This window comes from Ursus americanus, chromosome 33 (genome assembly GCF_024610735.1).
Source record: "Ursus americanus isolate L20-20 chromosome 33, mUrsAme1.1.p, whole genome shotgun sequence".
Lineage (NCBI taxonomy): Eukaryota > Metazoa > Chordata > Mammalia > Carnivora > Ursidae > Ursus > Ursus americanus.
Window position 1 is genome coordinate 24,393,780 of NC_142159.1, and position 19,783 is coordinate 24,413,562.

The 19,783-nt window shown below is 48.5% G+C and overlaps 1 protein-coding gene across 1 annotated transcript in view; it reads right to left on the reverse strand.

Annotated features, from left to right (window-relative positions):
- Positions 1 to 567: 567 nt before the first annotated feature.
- CA6 (carbonic anhydrase 6) overlaps positions 568 to 19,783 on the reverse strand; it is a 38,808-nt gene continuing 19,592 nt past the window's right edge. Inside the window, exons 4-9 of the mRNA XM_045803371.2 lie at positions 12,433 to 12,581; positions 11,670 to 11,762; positions 7,910 to 7,979; positions 3,818 to 3,975; positions 2,668 to 2,791; positions 568 to 721 (exon numbers count right to left, since the gene is read on the reverse strand). Coding sequence (XP_045659327.2) covers positions 600 to 721; positions 2,668 to 2,791; positions 3,818 to 3,975; positions 7,910 to 7,979; positions 11,670 to 11,762; positions 12,433 to 12,581 — 716 coding nt within the window. The 3' untranslated portion in view covers positions 568 to 599. The remainder of the gene's footprint in view (positions 722 to 2,667; positions 2,792 to 3,817; positions 3,976 to 7,909; positions 7,980 to 11,669; positions 11,763 to 12,432; positions 12,582 to 19,783) is intronic.

The window sequence follows — 19,783 nt, forward strand, 5'->3', positions numbered from 1 at the left end:
TCCTCCCCTCTCCTCCCCATCTCTCCTGGGAACCCGCAGTCCTGCTCCTCTACTTTTCCTCTGCTCACACAGTGTGGCCAATGCTCCAGACCTCCCCCCAACAAGTTCCCAAGGTAAGACTCTTTCCTTTTTCCTAAACTTGGTCCTAGAACCCCTCCCACCTTGATCTCTGTCCCATCACCGGTGTCCCCAGGGGGAAGGGCGAAGAAGGCATATTCAAAGTGGTACAAAGGAACAGAAAAGAGAAATTTTCAAATGACAAATTCCCAAAGACGTTTTATTACACCTAAATCCCATAGGGCCAGCCGGGCTGCTTTGTAATTTACACAGATCAACATGCATGATTCGATAGGAAGATACGTAGGGCTCCAGTTCCTTTAAATTTGTATCCCAATCAATTCCCATTGGTGTCGTCTAACAAACCCCTTCTCCTACCCTTACACCACCTCACTTCCGCTCACGGATGATGGTTTCCCCTGTCTTACTCAGAAACTGAACAGGGGATCCCGACACAGGATTTGTCGGAGCTGGGGGAGCCGGGGGAGACGGTCAGGGCATGGGCTCGGGGGAAGGGCCACCTCATCTGCACACCTCCCGCTTCACGCTCGCCGCCTGTAGCGTTTTTCTTTCACATTCTTCTTTTCAATAAGTCTTCTCAAGTATTCGAGCTTACTGTCGAGTTTGTTTATATAAAGCTGGAACTCAGGACCTAGATTATACCCTATAAAAAGAAGAGTTGATACAGAAAGATCAAAAGTTTGGTGGTCCTCGTGAAAACAGCATGTGGGACAGCCAGACACCGTTCCCCACACCTGTACTAACGGGAAGGATTTTAGGTTCCTTAGAATGCCCTCCATGTTCCCATCCCATTGGCTTCAAGCAGCTTCACTCTGAATTTAGGCGTGTAAGCTGCCAGAATCCAAGGGCTGATATGACAAAGGTGGCTCTTCCCCTGGACCTTGGTTTCTCATGTGATGCTCAGAAGCCCTTACTTGAAGGGGACGTGGGTATTTTCTAATAATGAATTGTAAGACACTGTACTTGGCCATTATCCTGCTTTTGTAATCTTGCTTCTTTGTCAGGTCGTTCCTTATGGATGGGTTGATCATATTAACCCATCGGGGGGTGGACTTTGAAGGAACTATGAGACATCAGGTGGGTGACACACCGGGATGACTGGAAACCAGCGCTGCTACGAGAAGTCTGGGTCTGAGGGCAGGTGGGCAAAATGGTGCCCAGTTCCGTTCTCTTAACAGCAAAGGGAGGCTGTCATTCCAGTCCCCTGGCTGCGCGTGGGAGAGGAAGAATTCTTACCACCTACTGGAAGCTGGAGTTATAATCCTGAACAGCGGGTCTCAGAAGGGTGGGCACAATGGACATCAAGGCAAACTGCAGTGTGGGGCGTCTTGGTCGGAGAGGCGGATATCTAAACCACCTGAGCTCCCTCCTGAGGGTGAACTGGAGCGACTCTCCCCCTCATGGTAAGAGCATTTGGGGTGTGGCAGGTGGGAAACTATACAATCTGCATGTGCCTGCTGCAAGAGCCGTGAACGTTTTATCGGGGACGATGGGAACATGGCAGGACTAGAACAAGAAGGCAGATCAGGCAGATGGGTCCCTTCAGCTAGGCAGCTAGCGTTTGGACCTGGTTAGGATGATGTCACCCTTTGGAAAAGGAATTGGTACTGTTAATATCATATACAGTGTAATATGGGGAAATGATCATTATAACTGGTGTCCTTTTTCCTCTGTGAGTATTGTCAGAGGAAGAAACAAATGCAAGGGAAAACAATCAATGAAGCAGGAAGGAAAGATGGGGAGAGAATCACAAATGGGCTTTTGTTGATGGGGAGGGGGGAGCATGTCTGGAGATTTAAAAGTTTTGAAAGATACATATAATCAGTTGGGGTAATACTGAGTGGGCAATATTGATTGGAGACCAATTCTATGGTATTAGAAGGTGTAAAGGTTTCAGGATGGTTAGGAGAAATAGCCTATAAAGACAATGAATTCAGGGAACGTGTCCAGTTCACCACAATTTTAGAGAGAGACAGAAACTAAAGACGGGAAAACTGCAGAATATTTGCATTCTTGCAACCACAGCAATAAGGTGAGCCAAGAAGCCTGACCCAGTGGGTTACAGGGTCCCAGGAAGGCTGGACTGGTCATGTCTACTTCCAGCATCCCGGTTCTGGGGTGTGATCCCCAAGAAAATGTAGTGAACAATGCATGCTCTAGTTAACCCCACCTCGAGGGAACGTGTGGGAGTTGGGGATGGGCTTGCGAACAGACCAAGATAAAGGCATGAGGGAAATAATTTGAGTTGTGTTTAGTAAGGTTACCTGAGCCTACACTCTTATGGGAGTATCGGGATGTTGCTGAACATCTTGCTTCTCCTACTCTCTCTGGCCAAGACCAAGTGGGTGATAAATCATGTCACTGTCCATCCTGTGGTCTCCTCTGTTCTACGCACTGGCCTCACTGCAGGGACTGGGAAGATGAGCCATCTCCTCCGCCCACACATGCCCTGTACAGATTGGCCCCTCCGAGCCCCTGCCCTTCAGCTGGCTCTCCCTCCCCTACTGTTGCCAGAAGACATGGTCCACCCAGAGAAGGAAGAAAACAGGACTCAAAAAATTGCAAAGGATAAACAAGAGTTGATCTTACGCAGGTTAGGGAGACTCATGAGGTTGGTTTCCACCACTCTGTTGTTCAGCGGCTGGGTCCTGCGATAGTCATTGTGGAGCGTCTTGTTCTCGTGATCCACTATGGAATTCTCTAGCTTCCAAATCTACAGGCCACATGAAGTGAATTATGGAGGGGAAGAGGTACTGGGTGGTTTAAAGGAGCATCATTAGCCATTGAACTAGAGCTTGAGTTTAGGTATATAACCCCGATAAAACAGGTATGAGAAGATCTCAAGTTCTGCTACAAGGCAGGCAGAGCATCCATCCATCCATCCATCCATCCATCCATCCATCCATCCATCCTTCCAACCATCCATCCATCTGTCCATCCAACCATCCATCCATCCATCCATCCATCCATCCATCCATCCATCCATCCATTCTTCCAACCATCTCTTAATTGTGTTCTATGAGTATTTGGTCACAAGCAGAAAGAAGAAAAAGAAACAAACAGATTTCCGTGTGGGTATCCTTGAATAGGGGTCTTTCCACCTTTTCCTGCATTGGGGAAATGAAAAGTTTAAGAAGAAGATCTATTTGTTCTTGAGAAAGAACATCACTCAGAAGGAAATGCCAGCTTTGCCTCTGCAACCTCAGTTACCTTTGTCCTTTCATTAACCCAACAAATATTTATTCTGCACCCATACTATGTTGGGGAACAAAAGGTAGCTGATACAGCTCTTCTCCTCAAAGGGCTGCAGGCGTGTTAGCACGGCAAAGAGCTACCGATGTCAGTATGTCAATGTCCTTGCATAAAGCCATTTATGAAGTTAGAACGTAAGCTCATGAGCACGGGGGTTCTGTCCGTCGAGCGCCTAGAGCCGTACCTGGCAGGAGCACCTGCTCAGTAAATATTTGCCTTCACCATGTGGCTCTTCTCTGACTGAGGTCGGGTCCCTGTCCTTTTGCTGCATCCAAGGCCCAGGGTTCCTTGGATTCCCTGATGCCTCAACTTGCCCATCTCTGCCACGGCTCTAGTAGGATCACCCACGGCAACAGAGGTGAGGCACGGGAGCCCCGGGCATGAAAGCGCCCTAGGAGCCCAGGTGTTGGCATTAGGTGAGGTGTAGGGGAGCACTCTTGTGAGCCAGCAGTCAAAGGCAGACGAGGGAGGTGACGCCGGGCCTTACCTGTGCGCTGGAGAGCGGCACGTGATGGACTAGCATGAACCAGTGGACGTTCTCAGTGCAGGGAGGAGTGGTGAGGGACCCCCAATAGCTGTAGTAGTGGTGGATGTTCTCGGGGAGCATGTCCAGAATGTCAAGGCCACTCAGAACCGTGCTTTGTCCTAACAGAGGGGACAAAGGATAAAGGAATGTGAGGGGCCACCGGTGCCCCTTGGGAGGACGGCTCAGGTCAGACCTCTCCATGTTCGAATCTCCTGATTCACCAGAACACAGAAGCTGATCGTTGGAAACATTTCCCCGGTCTGCTGCTTCCCAGAGGGCGTAAGAGCAAAAACTCTGGAGAGAGACTCACTCAATACCTCCCCCTGGCTGAGTGGCACTGGCCGGGGGCTCACTCCTCAAAGGCTGCTCCCCCATCTGTGCCAAGGGAACGCTCAATAGGATTGCTCCGAGGATAAAGGGGAGGGGGTGTGCTTATGAAGTCTGGACATTGAACTTGCTCACAGGAAAGTACTCAGGAGCCTCACGTCATCACGGCTGTTGGGCAGACCATACGCTTTATGATAAATGAAAGAAGGAATTATGACTGCTGGGCTTCGGGGTGAGCCCCTCAAAGGAAGAACGAAGTTCCTTGGTGTGGGCTCACTTAGAAATGGGTGGATAGAGGGGCGCCTGGGAGGCTCAGTTGGCTAAACGTCTGCCTTTGGCTCGGGTCATGATCCCAGGGTCCTGGGATCGAGTCCCGTGTCGGGCTCCCTGCTCAGTGGGGAGCCTGCTTCTCCCTCTCCCTCTGCCCCACCCCCTTCTTGTGCTCGCTCTCTCTCTCTCTCAAATGGATAATAAAATCTTTTTAAAAAATGGGCAGATAGAGATTAGAAAGGCAGACTCAGAACCAAGCAGGGGTGCAGGCGGTGCTGAGCTCGTCCTGCCGTGCCCCCGGGGAACCAAGCTCAGGCACAGGTCGGGGGGGAGGCGCTGCCACAGGGTGTCTGGAAACTCCCAGCACCGGTACCCCTGCATCTAGAGAACCCCTCTTCTGTTCATGTCATGGCTCTGAGCCCCTGAGCTCAGCATGACGCCATCGAAGAAACACGGAATTGAGTTGAATTTTGCTTCACTTTCCCTGAGCACTTTGCATGTTTTTAATGGCAAAGAGGTTACAGGTTTTTTCAAAATTTCATTGAGAGAGAATGAGAGAGAGAGAGAGCACGAGAGGGGGGAGGGTCAGAGGGAGAAGCAGACTCCCTGCTGAGCAGGGAGCCCACCACGGGACTCAATCCTGGGACTCCAGGATCATGAACCTGAGCCGAAGGCAGTCGCTTAACCAACTGGGCCACCCAGGCGCCCCAAAGAGGTTTTACAGTTTTTACATAGACATAAATAGGCTCGCTGTACCAAGGCGTCGGAGTCTGGTCGTGCATAATCCCATGAATAGGCAAAAAGAATTCTTAATGTTAGTGTTATTGGAAAGGCTTCAAGTTACACTTTCTAAAGGGCTCTAGTGCACAGATTTAGTTTCATTACTAATATATTATAGCGAGTAATATATTTAAGCGAGTTAAGAATTCCAGAACCGTGGTGCAACCGCTAAGGAAGAGGATATGACGGCTACTTTAAAAACTAAACATAGAGTTACCGTATGATCCAGCAATTCTACTTCTCAGTTTATACACAAGAGGATTGAAAGCAGGGAGGTGAAAACAGTAAGACCTGCCCATAGTTTGGATGTGAGGGATCATGGAAAGAGGAAAATGAAGAATGATTCTGGGAGGGGCACCGGCTGGCTCAGTTTATAGAGCACGCAACTCCTGATCTCAGGGTCATGAGTTCAAGCCCCATGTTGGGGGTGGAACCTACTTAAAAAGAATTTTTTTTTAAGTTAAAAAAAAAAGTGTGGGGCGCCTGGGTGGCACAGCGGTTAAGCGTCTGCCTTCAGCTCAGGGCGTGATCCGGTGTTGTGGGATCGAGCCCCACATCAGGCTCCTCTGCTATGAGCCTGCTTCTTCCTCTCCCACTCCCCCTGCTTGTGTTCCCTCTCTCGCTGGCTGTCTCTATCTCTGTCAAATAAATAAATAAAATCTTTAAAAAAAAAAAGCGATTCTGGGATTTGGGGCTTAAACAATGGGCTGGATTATGATGCTCTTTGCTGAGATGAGAAAATCTGTTTAGGGACAAACCTGGGGGGTGGGTTAGATTGGGCCATGTTAAGTTTTAGATTCACAGGCCAGTATCAAGCAAGCAGTTGGATAGAGGAATCCGGAGTTGAGAGGGAGGCCAGTGCTGTGAGCAGTATTGATCAGAAGCGTAATTTTTTGAATCAGAAAAGGAAATGGATGTGGGTCAGTTTGTAGAAACAGAATAGCTGAGGTCGTGCATTCGAGGAAACAGCTCAGAGCACAGGCCTGTGGCTTCTCCTGCTGGCCTTGCTAAGGGTCCGTAAAGCAGCCGGCTGGTTCTTGCATCTGCCCTGCCGCACCTGTCCCGCCTGATACTGTCACTGCGTGGAGGACCAGATGCAGATTTTTGGAGTCCACAGCCCAGAGAGGGCAGTCGAGGCATGGGACTGAATAAGGCCCCCTGGAAAGGCAGAGCCTGCAACCCCACCATTAATTAGAGCAGGGGCAGAAAGAGAGCGGAGCTGGGGGTGAGCCAGAGTGTGGCCAGAAGGAGAGCCAGGAGTGATGGATCGTTGTTTCCAGGTCAATTAAGAGAAAAGAGATGCGGCCAGGTGATCTGACAGAGGTGACCATAAAGGGATGGTGGCCAGCCGGGGCCAGCCAAGGGCCAGCGAGAAAACAGAACAGGACCATGAGGCAATGCTTTCAAGGGCGCTTCAAAGGCAATGGAAGATGGGAGGATGGCGAGGGAGTGGCTGGGGCAAAAGAGAGTCGTGTCTGCTGGTGTTTTGAACCGGGAGGTATTAGAGCACAGATGTGGGGGCTGAGCGGGATGACGGGTGAACGGTAAGAACTCGGGCTGCGGGACAGGAGAGAGGCGAGCAGGAGGAAGGACCCCGAGAAGGAGGGGCGGTGGCGCACTTGTGCAGGGCCAGCCTTGGTGGGGCACAGGGGCTCTCACCCACTGTAACGGGGGAGGGCACGTGGGGCGAGGCAGGTGCAGACGGGCTGAGAAGATGAGTGAGTGTCTGACCGCCTTCCCAGTGAAGCAGGAACAAGGCATGGAATCCGCTCCAAAGGGGAAGCGGGGGCCGGTGCAGGGAGCTTCGAGGGAGGGGAGAAAATGTGAAATAAGCATTCTGGAGAGGGGAAAAGCGAAGGCCCAGATGAGTAGTTTAGGATTTCCAGGCAGTGTTAATACGTGCTCATACTTACAGCTACAAATAAAAATAACAGCAAGGGGCTCCTGGGTGGCTCAGTCGGTTAAGTGTCTGCCTTCAGCTCAGGTCATGATCCCGGGGTCCTGGGATCGAGCCCTGCGTCGTCAGGCTCCACGCTCAGACAGGAGTCTGCTTCTCCCCCTGCCTCTCCCCCCACCCCCATCCCCACTCCTGCACTGATGAGAACAGAAGGCCCCTAGGTGGGAGGTCAAGGGACCCCCTGGAGGGGCAGGACCTGAAGTCAGGGAGAGATGGCCAAAGTCAAGCACAAAGCCTCGCTGTCAAGGCTGATGCGGTTGCTGTCCAGGTCACCGCTGTAAGGGTAGGTGGCCACTCGGACAAGAATTCCCCCTTCTGGAGGCAGAGGAAAGGAAGCCCAGCCCTGTCCAGACGCGACAATGAGGGGCTTCACTCTCGAGGTCTGTCTCAGCCTGGAACTCAGGAGGACCTCTCTCTCTCTAGTGCCCAGAGTCATCGCCACTCGCGGGAACCAGAGGTGAGGCGAAGATGTCCCCAGTCCGTGGTACCCTGGCTTCCAACTGTGGGGGCAACAGGTGGGCTTCGTGGACAGGTTTCTCGGAGGTGTTTGCAGCCTGAGCCGACAGCAGGAATTGCCTGCAGGAGAGCCCTCGCCCAGGGAGGGGGGGCGCTCGCCTGGCGGGGCCTGTGCGCCACCCTCTGGGCCGACATCCCCCTTCCCGGGCCCCTGTTCCCACCTCGCGCTCCTCCCGCCACCCGCCGCGGGGGGCCTTCCTCACCTGGCTGCCGGATGTCGTTCAGGTGAGCGATGAAGTTGCTGTAGTAGGTGTTTTCACCGTAATCCTTGACCTGGGGGAGAAGCACGGAGCAGTTCACCGAGTGCAAAAGGGGCCTCCGTCCGGTAATCCAGCTGTGTGGTGTCCCTGCCGACTGGGCAGAGCCTGGGGGGCAGGGAGGAGGCAGCCCGTCCGCGCCCCAGTTGTCCGGGGAGAGAAAATCTGGCTGTTCTTTGCCACCAACTGCCCGGGCCCACTAGTCTCTTCCAGGGGGACCGGACTGAAGCGTTTCGGCAGCTCCCAGGGAGAGAGCTCTCTCAGCAGCGACCGGTGAGGCTCTCAGGGCATGGCCCAAAGTCACTGTCACCATACCCCCGGTGACCCCGTTTGGGCAGGGCCTGCCGCAGGCCGGTTCCCTGTGACAAGGGGGGGGGGGGCTTGGTCTCATGTGCTGCTTCCTCGTCCTCGGGACTCGTGACTGAGCCGGGACAGCCCTCAGTCCAAGGCAAAACGGCTCCAATTCTGCCCCCTCCCGGGTGACCAATTTTTGTGTGAGTGCTGACATTTTAGAAGTCAGAAAAATTGCTTTTGGTGAAAAAGGTAGATTTTCAATGGTTCTTTTCAGTCAGTGGCGTTGATCCAATTCTTCTTCGCTGTGCATGAATTCCGATTTCTTAGATCTGTGACTGCGGCTTGCCACCAGTTTTCTAGGTGCCTCGTGGTGTTTTTGTTCCTCTCTCCACCTTTTGTGTGAAACAAATGCTTTCCGTGTACCATTTAACCATTTTTATTTTTTTTTTAAGATTTTATTTATTTATTCGACAGAGATAGAGACAGCCAGCGAGAGAGGGAACACAGGCAGGGGGAGTGGGAGAGGAAGAAGCAGGCTCCTAGCAGAGGAGCCTGATGTGGGGCTCGATCCCATAATGCCGGGATCACGCCCTGAGCCGAAGGCAGACGCTTAACCGCTGTGCCACCCAGGCGCCCCTAACCGTTTTTAATTATTAGCATTTGCTCTAGTGATTACAGCCGTTCCCCCTTATCCGAAGGGAATGCATTCCAGGACCCCCAGGGGATGCCTGAAACCAGGGGTAGACGAAACCCGATATGTACCACCTTCTGTCCTGTACACACCTGTGATGACGTTCTGTGTATGAATTAGATGCAGTAAGAGACTAACAGCAATAACTAATAACCAAATGGAACAATTATAACAATATACTGAAATAAAAGTTATGTGAATGTGGTCTTTCTCTCTCCAAATATCTTATTGTACTGCACTCACTCTTGTGATGACGCGTGATGATAAAATGCCTACGTGATGAGATCAAGGAGGTGAATGACATAGGCGCCGTGACCTAGCGTTAGGCTACTGGAATACGTCACTAGAAGGAACATTTTCTTCTAGACTGCACTTGACCTTGGGTACCTAAAACCTGGGAAAGTGAAACCAAGGAGAAGGAGGAACTACTGTTCAAGATACAACTTGTCACGACCTATGTCAGGTTAATACTCACTTAATTCCCATAAAACGTAGCAACTTTGCTCCAAGCTAGTTCTATTTCTTTCTATTTTCTCCACTTTTGTCCCCGACATTACATCTACCTATATCGTAAACCTACCAATAAGTGGTATGATGATTGCTTTCAACAATCTTATGGGTTTTTTAAAAGAAATGTTTTAAAGACAAGACAAAAATATTTGTATATAGTCTTACCATTCCCAGCACCCTGCATTTCTTTCTGTGGATTTGAGTTACTGTCTGATGAGTCACTGGCCTCTCAGCCAAAAGGATTTTCTGTAATAGTTCTCGTAAGACAGCAATTATCTCAGTTTTTCTTTATCTGGGCATGCCTTTGTTTCGCCTTATTGTTGAAGGGGTTTAGCTGGATTAGGATTCCTGGCTGCCGGTCATTCCACGGCCTTCTGATGACTTGTTTGTAAGGAGAAGTCAGCTATTAGTTGTAGTGTCAGTCCCCTGTTTACAAAAAATCCTTTTTCTCTTGTTGGTTTCAACAGTTTGACTTTGACTCTGATTAGACATGGATTTTGTTCAGTTTCCTGGTTTAGTAAATTTTTTTCATCAAATTTGGGGAATTGGGGGCCATTGTTTCTTCAATTTTTTTTCTATCACTCTCTCTTTTTCCTCTCCAAGACTCCTATTACGTCTGTTTGGGCTGTGTGATCTTGTTCCCATGAATCTCTAAGGCTTTGTTCATTTTTCTTCAATCTTTTTCCTTTGTTCCTCAGATCGAATAATTTCTTTGTTCTCTCTCCAAATGTACCGCCTCCTTTTTCTGCTGCCTCATATGTGCTTTGAGACCATGTCATGGGTTTTTCATTTTATTTATTATACTTTCCAACTCTAGACTTTGCATTTGGTGCATTTTTATCATTTCTGTTTCTCTATTGAGATTTCCCTTTTTTAAGTCATTGTCATTACACTTTCCTTTAATTCCTCAAACACGTATATGAAGGTTGTTTGAAAATCCTGTCTGCTAAATCCCTGGGTCTACTCAGAGTCATTATCTGTTCACTGCATTTTTTTCTCCTAAATATGGATCATATTTTCCTATTTCTTTGCATGTGCAAATTTTTTTTGAAAACTGGACATTTAAATAACATGATAGTAAATAGGAATTCTGATTTTTAAAAATTGTTCAGAGAGTTTTTGTTTGTATATCTGTTTAGTAATTTGCTTGGCCTTCACCTGCAGGATGTGTCTCCACTGCCAGCTGATGTCTCCACTCTGTTCTTAAATCTTATTTTTAGGGTCAGCATAGCTTTGTGGTCAGCTCAATGATTTCAGCAGAGCCTGCCGCTCAAACCCCTCAAGCCCTGAAGATTCACACCCTCTGCTGATGGATCTGTGTGTGGGTTGAGAAGCACATTCAGAGATCAGCCAGTTCTCAGGTCAGCCTCAGTTTTTGCTTGCTACCAGGTCATCTCGGGAAGCTCACACAGCCCTTCTGCGGCTCTCGCATTTCCAGGATCTCTCATTACATTTCTGGTTGGTCTGCCACTTGGTACTTTCCTCAACTAGATCTGCAACCTCAGATGATCAGAGCTGCAAGTGTTCCCTCTGTTTCCTGTCTTTTCTGTCAAGCTTGCTACTTTTACTGTTACTGCCTGGAGCATGGGTTTTCAACTCACATTCCAAATCAAGTGGGTCCCCCACCACCAGGCAGTGAGGCTGCTGGTTCTCCTGTCCAGTCTGCCCCAGTAAAACCACTTTGCTGACCAAGCTAGAGGGTGGGGATAGGAATAACCTCATTGTTCTTGCTCAAAATTTTAGCCACTTTTCACAAATAAATGCCTCAATTTGTTGTTTGTCTGTGGTTCATTTCCAGAGCAGGGAAATGGTTGGTTTTGGCAATTTTATCCCACTTAACACTTGTTAGGGAAACTGAATTCACTGACCACTTCTTGCCACAAGTCCTGCCCTCGAGACTTTCTGAGAAAACCAGAGGTGTTGTCTTTGCCCGGCAGGTGGCTGGCTTCCCCTTGCCCTCAAGCCAGTTAATGTTTGGCCAACTGTGCTGTGATCCTAGCTCTTTTAAGTCAGGTGTCCAACTTATCCAAGCTCCCTGAGATTGGCGACACAGGAACACAAAGACTGTGAGCAAGGGCTTCACTGACTCAGAGTTTTTTCGAGAGTGGTGAGTTCCGAAAGAGATGAGGAGGGACAGGAAGGAAGACCTTTTGTCTACACTTGATACTTTGGACGCCAGTCTATGACTTCACGTCTGTCGTTTCAGCCTACCTTAATGAGGGCTGCCAGCACAGCCAAACCATCGGGTTCACTCTGGGCTATAGCGTAGCTCTCATATTTAGAATTGTAGTGAACGATGTGAATCTGTGGGAGCAAGAAAGTGTAAGTCAAGGGCGGTCCACACAGACTTCAAATACTTCAGGTTCTCAGGGAAGAATGAAAAGAAAGACGCTCCACCCCAAGCCTCAGCCTGTCCCTCCCAAACAACTCTGACCTCCTTCCATCTGAGTATGAGATCTATCAAGACCAGAAAGTTCTCCAAGAATAGAAAGAGCATGAGTGGGATTCTGGGGAGATGGCAATTCAAGGGCATTTCCCTGACCCCAAGTCCCTCCAGGCAGACAAGCTAGCAGTGTCCAGAGGGCTCATATGAGGCCACTGGGTTCTCCTGAGGTCTCCCAGGAGTGGGCATGGGTCACCTTGCTCTGGAGGACACTGTAAACCATGGTCATCCTAAGGACAGATCTATGTAAGACAGAGACAACCCTGAAAATCTAACACGTAGAAATTCAGAGGGCTTGCCCCATTCCATGGGCTATAAACTCCTGCCTTGCTGTGCATTCTGGGAGAGCGGGGACCCTGCTGGAACCCCTGGCACATAACAAGGATCAATAAATAGTCGTGAATGAATAAAAAACACAAAACCTTAGGGTGATCTGACTGTCACCATGCAGCCCCTTTGGTTGTTTTACTAAGGAAAGTGACTGTGGGGTTTGAAAGAGAAAAGAGGACCTGGCTGGAGTCCTCAGAGTACCTCAGCCACAAATCTGATCCCATCAATGGTATGCTCGGAGCCGCTGATCTCTGAGGACGCACCACCCCAGTGGAAGTGCATCTGCTCGGCTATGTACACGGTGCCGTCGGTGGCCGTCATGCGCATGGTCGGGGGCAGGCTGATCTGCACTGGGAGAGAAGACGAACAAGGGCTGCGAGTGTGCAGATGGGTATGGATGGGTCAGGTCTACTGGCCAGGCAGCTCCCCTGCTCCCCTGCCCACTTATGGGGCAAGCCAGGACGACAGTGGCTTAGAACTCCACCAGCAGGGTCACCCATGGGGAGGAGGAGACTGGCACACAGGGCAGGATGAGAGAGCTGGGCTGGGCAGGTGCCCATATCAGGGCACATGCCCTCCTACCCAGACCTGGAGGGCAGGGGCAGGACCACGGAGTGGCAAGGCCAGCTTGTCAGCCCTAGGGAAGGAGGATGCCCTAAAAAATATGGCCAGTGGGTGTGGAAACCAGAATGCCACTCTCCACTTCTGGCCAATTTTGTAATTTGCCCACATCGTAGGAATAGGAAGGGGGCCTTCTTGGGACTAGTTTGATGACTTTTACTCCCAGAGTACTGTAAGTGAGGCCAAGTTGAGGTGTTTAATATAGTCATCCTGGGTACCCTTTTAGAAATAGCCCAACAAGCTCCCTGCTCAGCCGGGAGTCTGCTTCTCCTTCTGCCCCTCCCCCTGCTCCTGCTTTCTCTCTCTCTCTCTCTCTCTCTCTCTCTCAAATAAATAAATAAAATGTTTTAAAAAAAGAAAGAAAAGAAAAATGGGGCACCTGGGTGGCTCAGTCATTAAGCGTCTGCCTTCAGCTTAGGTCATGATCCCAGGGTCCGGGGATCAAGCCCCACGTCAGGCTCCCTGCTCAGCGGGGAGGCGGTTTCTCCTTCTGCCACTGCTAGTGCTCTCTCTCTCTCTCTCTCTCTCTCGATGTCTCTCTCTAAAATAAATAAATAAAATATTCGGAAAAAAAGAAAAAGCAATAGCCCAACGACCAGCTGACTCCATCCCATAAAAGGGAGAATCACTGCAGGCTTCACTGCTTTTGTTTTATGGACGAGGAAGTCAACCTGGGGGGTGGAAAGACTTGCTCAGAGGCACACAGGTCACGGGAGGGGGGCGGGCAGACCAGGCCAAGAACGGGGCATGGCCGGGATAGGATGTCCCCATTACAGGCCTCCCCTTGTCTTCGGAAGACAAGAGACCAAATTCTACAGCAAGTCTGGAAACACAAGAGCTCCTGGCCTGAGGTTTAACTTGCTGTTCTTATCCGTGGATGCGTTCAAGTGTTAAGTTCCTGCCAGCGGGAAAATGGGCCACTCTTCCCACTTCCTCCTCCTGCTTGTGCCCTACAGACTGGCTCCAGGGAGGTCACCCTGGTCGCCTAGCTGCCGTTGTTCGCTTCACTGGCTCAGGCCTCAGAGACATCTCTACATTTTGGAATGAGCCAGGGAAAAGGAAGACACGGGAGGGTGACAGCAAAGAGTGACGCAGAAAAAGATCTATACATAATTTAGGACTGGGACAGGGACAGGCAGCATCTAGTCTTTGAGCCGGGTGTTTCCATTTAAAGTCATCAAAGAGGATTATAAACAAATAGGTTTCCTTAAAGAGCAAATGCTAGGGATTGGTATCTATCAATAATGTCCCCTTCTTCCCTTCCAATTTGCCTAAAGCAGCGGGGAGCTGCGATTAAGTTCATACGCTTGTAAAGCAGGAATCTGGCCCCAAAGAGTTTAACATGCACTTTGGCAGAGCAGATGATTCATATTTGGTGCTTCAAACGCGGCCAGCCTCCAAATTGATGCTCACATGAGAAAAAAAAAGGAAAAGCCTTTAAAAGAAGATGTGCAGAGTCATCTTTGCCAAGAGATCGGAAAGCAGAACACCAGGCCAGAGCTTTCTAATTGGACAGTTAGCCCCCGTGAGCAGTGACAAAACTCCTGCTGGGTATGTTTCCCCCAAACACAGTTCCCTGCAGACAGATTGTTTTTTGCCCTAGTTGTATCCACAGGATCGCCCAGGCTGGGTTGAAAAATGGCAGCGATGTTGCTTCAGAGCACGTTACTGGGCCTTTGAAGAGGTGAAGCCAAATACCTGTCCCCCAAAATAGACTTGCTAAATTCACCTCCCGGATTCCGAAAAGTGATCTAAGTTTTAGCAGAAGGTGCTCCTCTTTGCTTGAAACTAAGTTCTCCCAAGTTCTTTTCAAGCCAGAAGAATCACGTGATCTACGCATTTTCTGTGCTCAAGAAAACGAGAGCAAATTGTGAAGGTCGTGAAGGTCAAAGAAACATGGAGGAACTAACTGCGGTTGGAGGGAACCAAGGCGATAAGAGGGCTCCGTGGATTGTGGGATCCTGGATTAGGTCTCAGAGCAGAAGGAGGACATCTATGGGAACGTGATGAAATTCACAAGGGTTTGTGAAATAGTCGATCGTGTTGTATGTATCAAGGTAGTAAGGTTATGGGATGTTGATATTAGGGGAAGTGGGAGAAGGGTATATGGGAATTCTGTACTATTTTTGCGGTTTTTCCAGTCTAAAACTATTTCAAAATGAAAGGGGTCTTGGCGAGGGGGGTGCGTATTTTTGTTTGTTTGTTTGTTTTAAGACAAAACCAGCCTGGCTCCCACAGCCTTCAGAGATGGAACCTGCTAAGAACCCTACCTCACTCTGGGCACCTACTTGGGGATTTATCCTTTCACATGTAAGTCTTTTCCCCTCAAGTGCATCTGACCTGTGTCAGGTTCTGTGCCGGGTACTGAGATAGGAGGATGAATGACAGATCATCCGTCCTTTCAAGGAGCCTAACAAATGGAGTGACTAATAGTACCTACTAAGAGAACAGTGTTGTTTCTCCCACTGACCTTTAAAGGCCCAATGTCTCGGGCCTGTAAGCTTTTCTGGAGCCTATGAATATATATTTTGGGGGATAAAGAATATATATGTTAATCAATGAGTACTGGTCCACCAACTGTTACCAGTCCGCGACTAAATAGGGAAATTGAGAATAAGCTTTAGAAACTCTTGTAGCAATTTAAGTTTGTCTCAATATCCAGCTGTGTTTTCAATTTCTTTTTACCGAAATACCATTTTATATCTGTTGAATCTCATAATAAAAGATAGGGTACATAAAAATGTAAATACAAAGTAGAATTTGAAATCAAAAGCACGATGCCATGTGTATGAGCTCCCCCCAAAATTAAGTACTTACGTATGAATTGAACAAAGTGTGCACAAGATCTAGATGAGAAAGTTCAAAATTCTGATGAAAGAAATCAAAGAATAAATAAATGGAGACATAGGGGCACCTGGGTGGCACAGCAGTTAAGCGTCTGCCTTCGGCTCAGGGCGTGATCCTGGAGTCCTGGGATCGAGCCCCACATCAGGCTCCTCCATTATGAGCCTGCTTCTTCCTCTCCCAGTCCCCCTGCTTGTGTTCCCTCTCTCGCTGGCTGTCTCTCTCTCTGTCGAACAAATAAATAAAATCTTTAAAAAAATAAAAAAATAAAAAATAAAGAAATGGAGAGATAGTCTGTGTTCCTGGGTAGAAAGGGTTGGTACTGCCAAGGTGTCAGATCTTCTCCACTTGATCTATGGAGTCATGCAATCAAAATTCCGGCAAGTTGTTTTGTAGATATCAACAAACGGATTCTGAAGATTCTGTGGAGCAGCAAAAGACCCAGAATCGCCAACACAGTATTGAAGAAGAACAAAGCTAGAGGACTGGCACTACCTGACTGGAAGACTTACTATTAAGCGACAATCAGTAGAAGGTAGTGTTAGTAAGAGACAAGTAGCTCAATGGAACCAAATAGAGAGGCCAGAAATAGACTCTTAAGTAAATCTACTCAACTCATCTCTAGCAAAGGAGCAAAGACAGTACCATGGAGTCTCTTCAACAAACGGGGCCGGAACAGCAGGCCATCCACATGCCAAGAAACCAGTCTAGACCCAGACCTCACGCCTGTCACCGAGATTCACTCAAAGTGGCCCACGGACCTAAATGTAAAATACAAAACCATAAAATTCCTAGAACATAACATAGGAGGAAACCTAGATGACCGTGGGTGTGGTGATGCCTTTTTAGACACACCACCAAGACAGGATCCATGAGATAAATCCTTGATGAGCTAGACTCCATTACAATGAAATTCTTCTGTTCTGTGAGGGGCACCCGGGTGGCTCAGCCGGTTAAGTGTCTGCCTTCGGCTCAGGTCATGATCCCAGGGTCCTGGGATTAAGCCCTGCCTCAGGCTCCCTGCCCAGCAGTGAGTCTGTCTCTCCCTCTCCCTCTGCCCCTCCACCTGCTTGTGCTCACTCCTCCTCTCTCTCTTTCTCAAATAAATAAAATCTTTTAAAAAATAAATAAAAAGTTCAATTCTGTAAAAGACACTATTAGGAGACTTAGAAGGTAAGCCTCAGACTAGGAGAAAATATTTGCAAAAGACACATCCGATAAAGGACTCCTAGCCAAAATATACAAAGAGCCCTTTAACACTCAACAATAAGAAAACAACCAACCTGATCAAAAAATGGGCCAGAGACCTTAGCAGACACCGCACCACGGATGTACAGATGGCAAACAAGCATGTGAAAAGAGACTCCACATCGTATGTCCTCAGGGAAATACAAATTAACAACAGTGAGATACCATCGCACACCTATCAGAACAGCCAAAATCCAGAGCGCCATTACCCCCAAATGCTGGAGGGTGTGGAGGGGCAGGAACTCATTCGCTACTGGCAGGGCCGCAACATGGCGCGGCCACTTTGGAAGACGAAACTGAACACTGTCTTACCATACATCTCAGTCATCGTGCTCCTTGGTCTTCACCCAATGGATCTGAAAACTCACGTCCACAGAAAACTCTGCCCATGGATGTCTATGACAGCTTTGTTCATAATTGCTGAATTATGAGCTTGGAAGCAGCCAAGATGCCGTTCAGTGGGTGAATGGATAAACGGTGGTCTATCCTGACAATGGAATATTATTCAATGCTAAAAAGAAATGAGCTACCAAGCCATGAAAAGACATGGAGGAACCTTAAATGCGTTACTCAATGGAAGGAGCCAATCTGCAAAGGCTACATACTGTATTATCCCAACTCTGTGACATTCTGGAAACGTCAGAACTATGGCGATAGTAAAAGGATCAGTGGCTGCAGGGGGTGGGAGGGAGGGGGAGCAATGAACAGGTGGAGCACAGGGGATAATTAGGGCTGTGAAAATACTCTGTATGATATTGTGACGATGAATACTGTCATTCTACATTTGCTCAAAGCCATAGAATGCGTAACACCAAGCGCGACCGCTAAGGCAAACTCTGGACTTTCGGTGATTATGTTGTGTCAAGGTGGGTTCATCCATGGTAAAAAAAAAAAAAAAAAGAAAGAAAGAAAGAAAAAAAAGTACTATTCTAGGGGCGCCTGAGTGGCTCAGTTGGTTAAGCAGCTGGCTCTTGATTTCAGCTCGGGTCATGATCTCAGGGTCGTGGGATGGAGAGACCCACGGGGGGCTCCATGCTCAGCACAGAGTCTATTCGAGATTCTTTCTCCCTCTCCCTCTGCCCCTCCCCCCGCTCTATAAATAAATAAATAAATAAATAAATAAATAAATAAATAAATAAATAAATAAAATCTTTAAAAAAATACCGTACCATTCTGGTGAGTGATATTGACAATGGGGAGACAGTGTATGTGGGGGCAGAGGGTGTATGAGAAATCTCTGCACTTTCCTCTTCATTCTGCTATGAACGTAAAACTGCTCTAAGAAAATGAAGTCAGTTAAAAATATGTGTGTGTATATTAAATATATCTATCCATCTTTGGTTCCTAAATCTAAAAAGAACCCTACAAAATCAAAATTAGTAAGTGTTTAATTATATCATATCAATTTTATTTTTAAACTTACTCATCAAAATGTTATTAGATTTGGAAATTTGTTGGTTACGGTATTGTTGTTTTTTTCCTTCAGTAGAATTCTTGAAGCTTGGAGCTTGCTGACAATGTAAAGCCAATTGTAAAGAATTCTAAAAATCTTTCAAAATACTTGACATCAAAAAAATATAAGTAATGGGAGCCATTTGAGGGCATTCCAATATGTTTGATATGATATAGGGTAGATGGGGGACCCTACAGGCTTCCAGCCTCCAGAGAGCCCAGTACAGCCCATAGGAGGAAGGTCCAGGGCCCTCTCTAAACTGGGAGGAGGTGGCCGCTGTAAGCCCCGCCTCCCCAGAAGCTGGGACCTTCCTAACCCCTCCCCTCTCCTGGGTCCTCAGCACAAAGCCCTACCCAGCAGGCATGCAACAGAAACAGCCCATGGTGCCTATGGGGTCTTCGATCCTTTGATACTTCTGGCTGCCTGTCCTGGTGGGGTCAATCAAGCTTCTCCCCGGCCCTCAGCTGCCACCCTTGGCCCCTCTTCATCAAGGGCAAGGAGAGCAGGGGAAGCTCCATCCTGCCAGCTTGCTGGAGGCTTCAGAGAGTAACTTTGGAAATAGGAGCTTGATGTTAATGATTGAATCAGGCTTTCATGAATTCTTTGCAGAGTTCAGTGATTTCGGCCACATGTGCCTGAGGCCTTTTATCGATCTTCATTCTCCCGTGTCCACCAGCCCCATCAAGGGCAACTGGTTTTATCTTCTCCATCGTGCAAATAGGAGATCTAAGTCCTGTGACCTCCATGAACCTATGTGGGTGGGAGTACATCAGCCCAGAGCATGTGGAAGTGGGTGGGGGTGTCTGAGGAGGACGTGGTCAACGAATCGGACATGGGGGCTGGGGGTCTGAGTCCGGCTCAGCCACCAGAGACTGCATCACCTTAAGTCCTTCTGCCTCCCGAGGCCGCTGGCCTCCAGCCTAAACGATACCCCTTGCCGGGGGTGGAGGGTATCACGAGACTCAGGGGAGATGGGCCCACTTGGAAAATCAAAAGTATGTTCAGTAAAGATAAAGCACAGATTTTCCAGCTGAACAGTCCAGGCTTCTGAAATGGGGTGTCTCCAAGATCCAGGTCAGCCTTTTCCTGTCTGACCTCCACCCCCTTCCTATAAGAGGACCCAATTCAAGACCTCAAGAGCCTCTTTTTAAAACCTTTGAGGGACACCTGGGTGGCTCAGTTGGTTAAGCGTCTGCCTTTGGCTCAGGTCATGATCCCAGGGTACTGGGATCGAGTCCTACATCAGGCTCCCTGCTCAGTGGGGAGCCTGCGTCTCCCTCTGCTGCTCTGCCTGCCGCTCCCCCTGCTTGTGCTCTCTCTCTCTCTCTTTCACACTGTCAAATAAATAAATAAATCTTTAAAAATAAATAAATAAAATAAACAAAA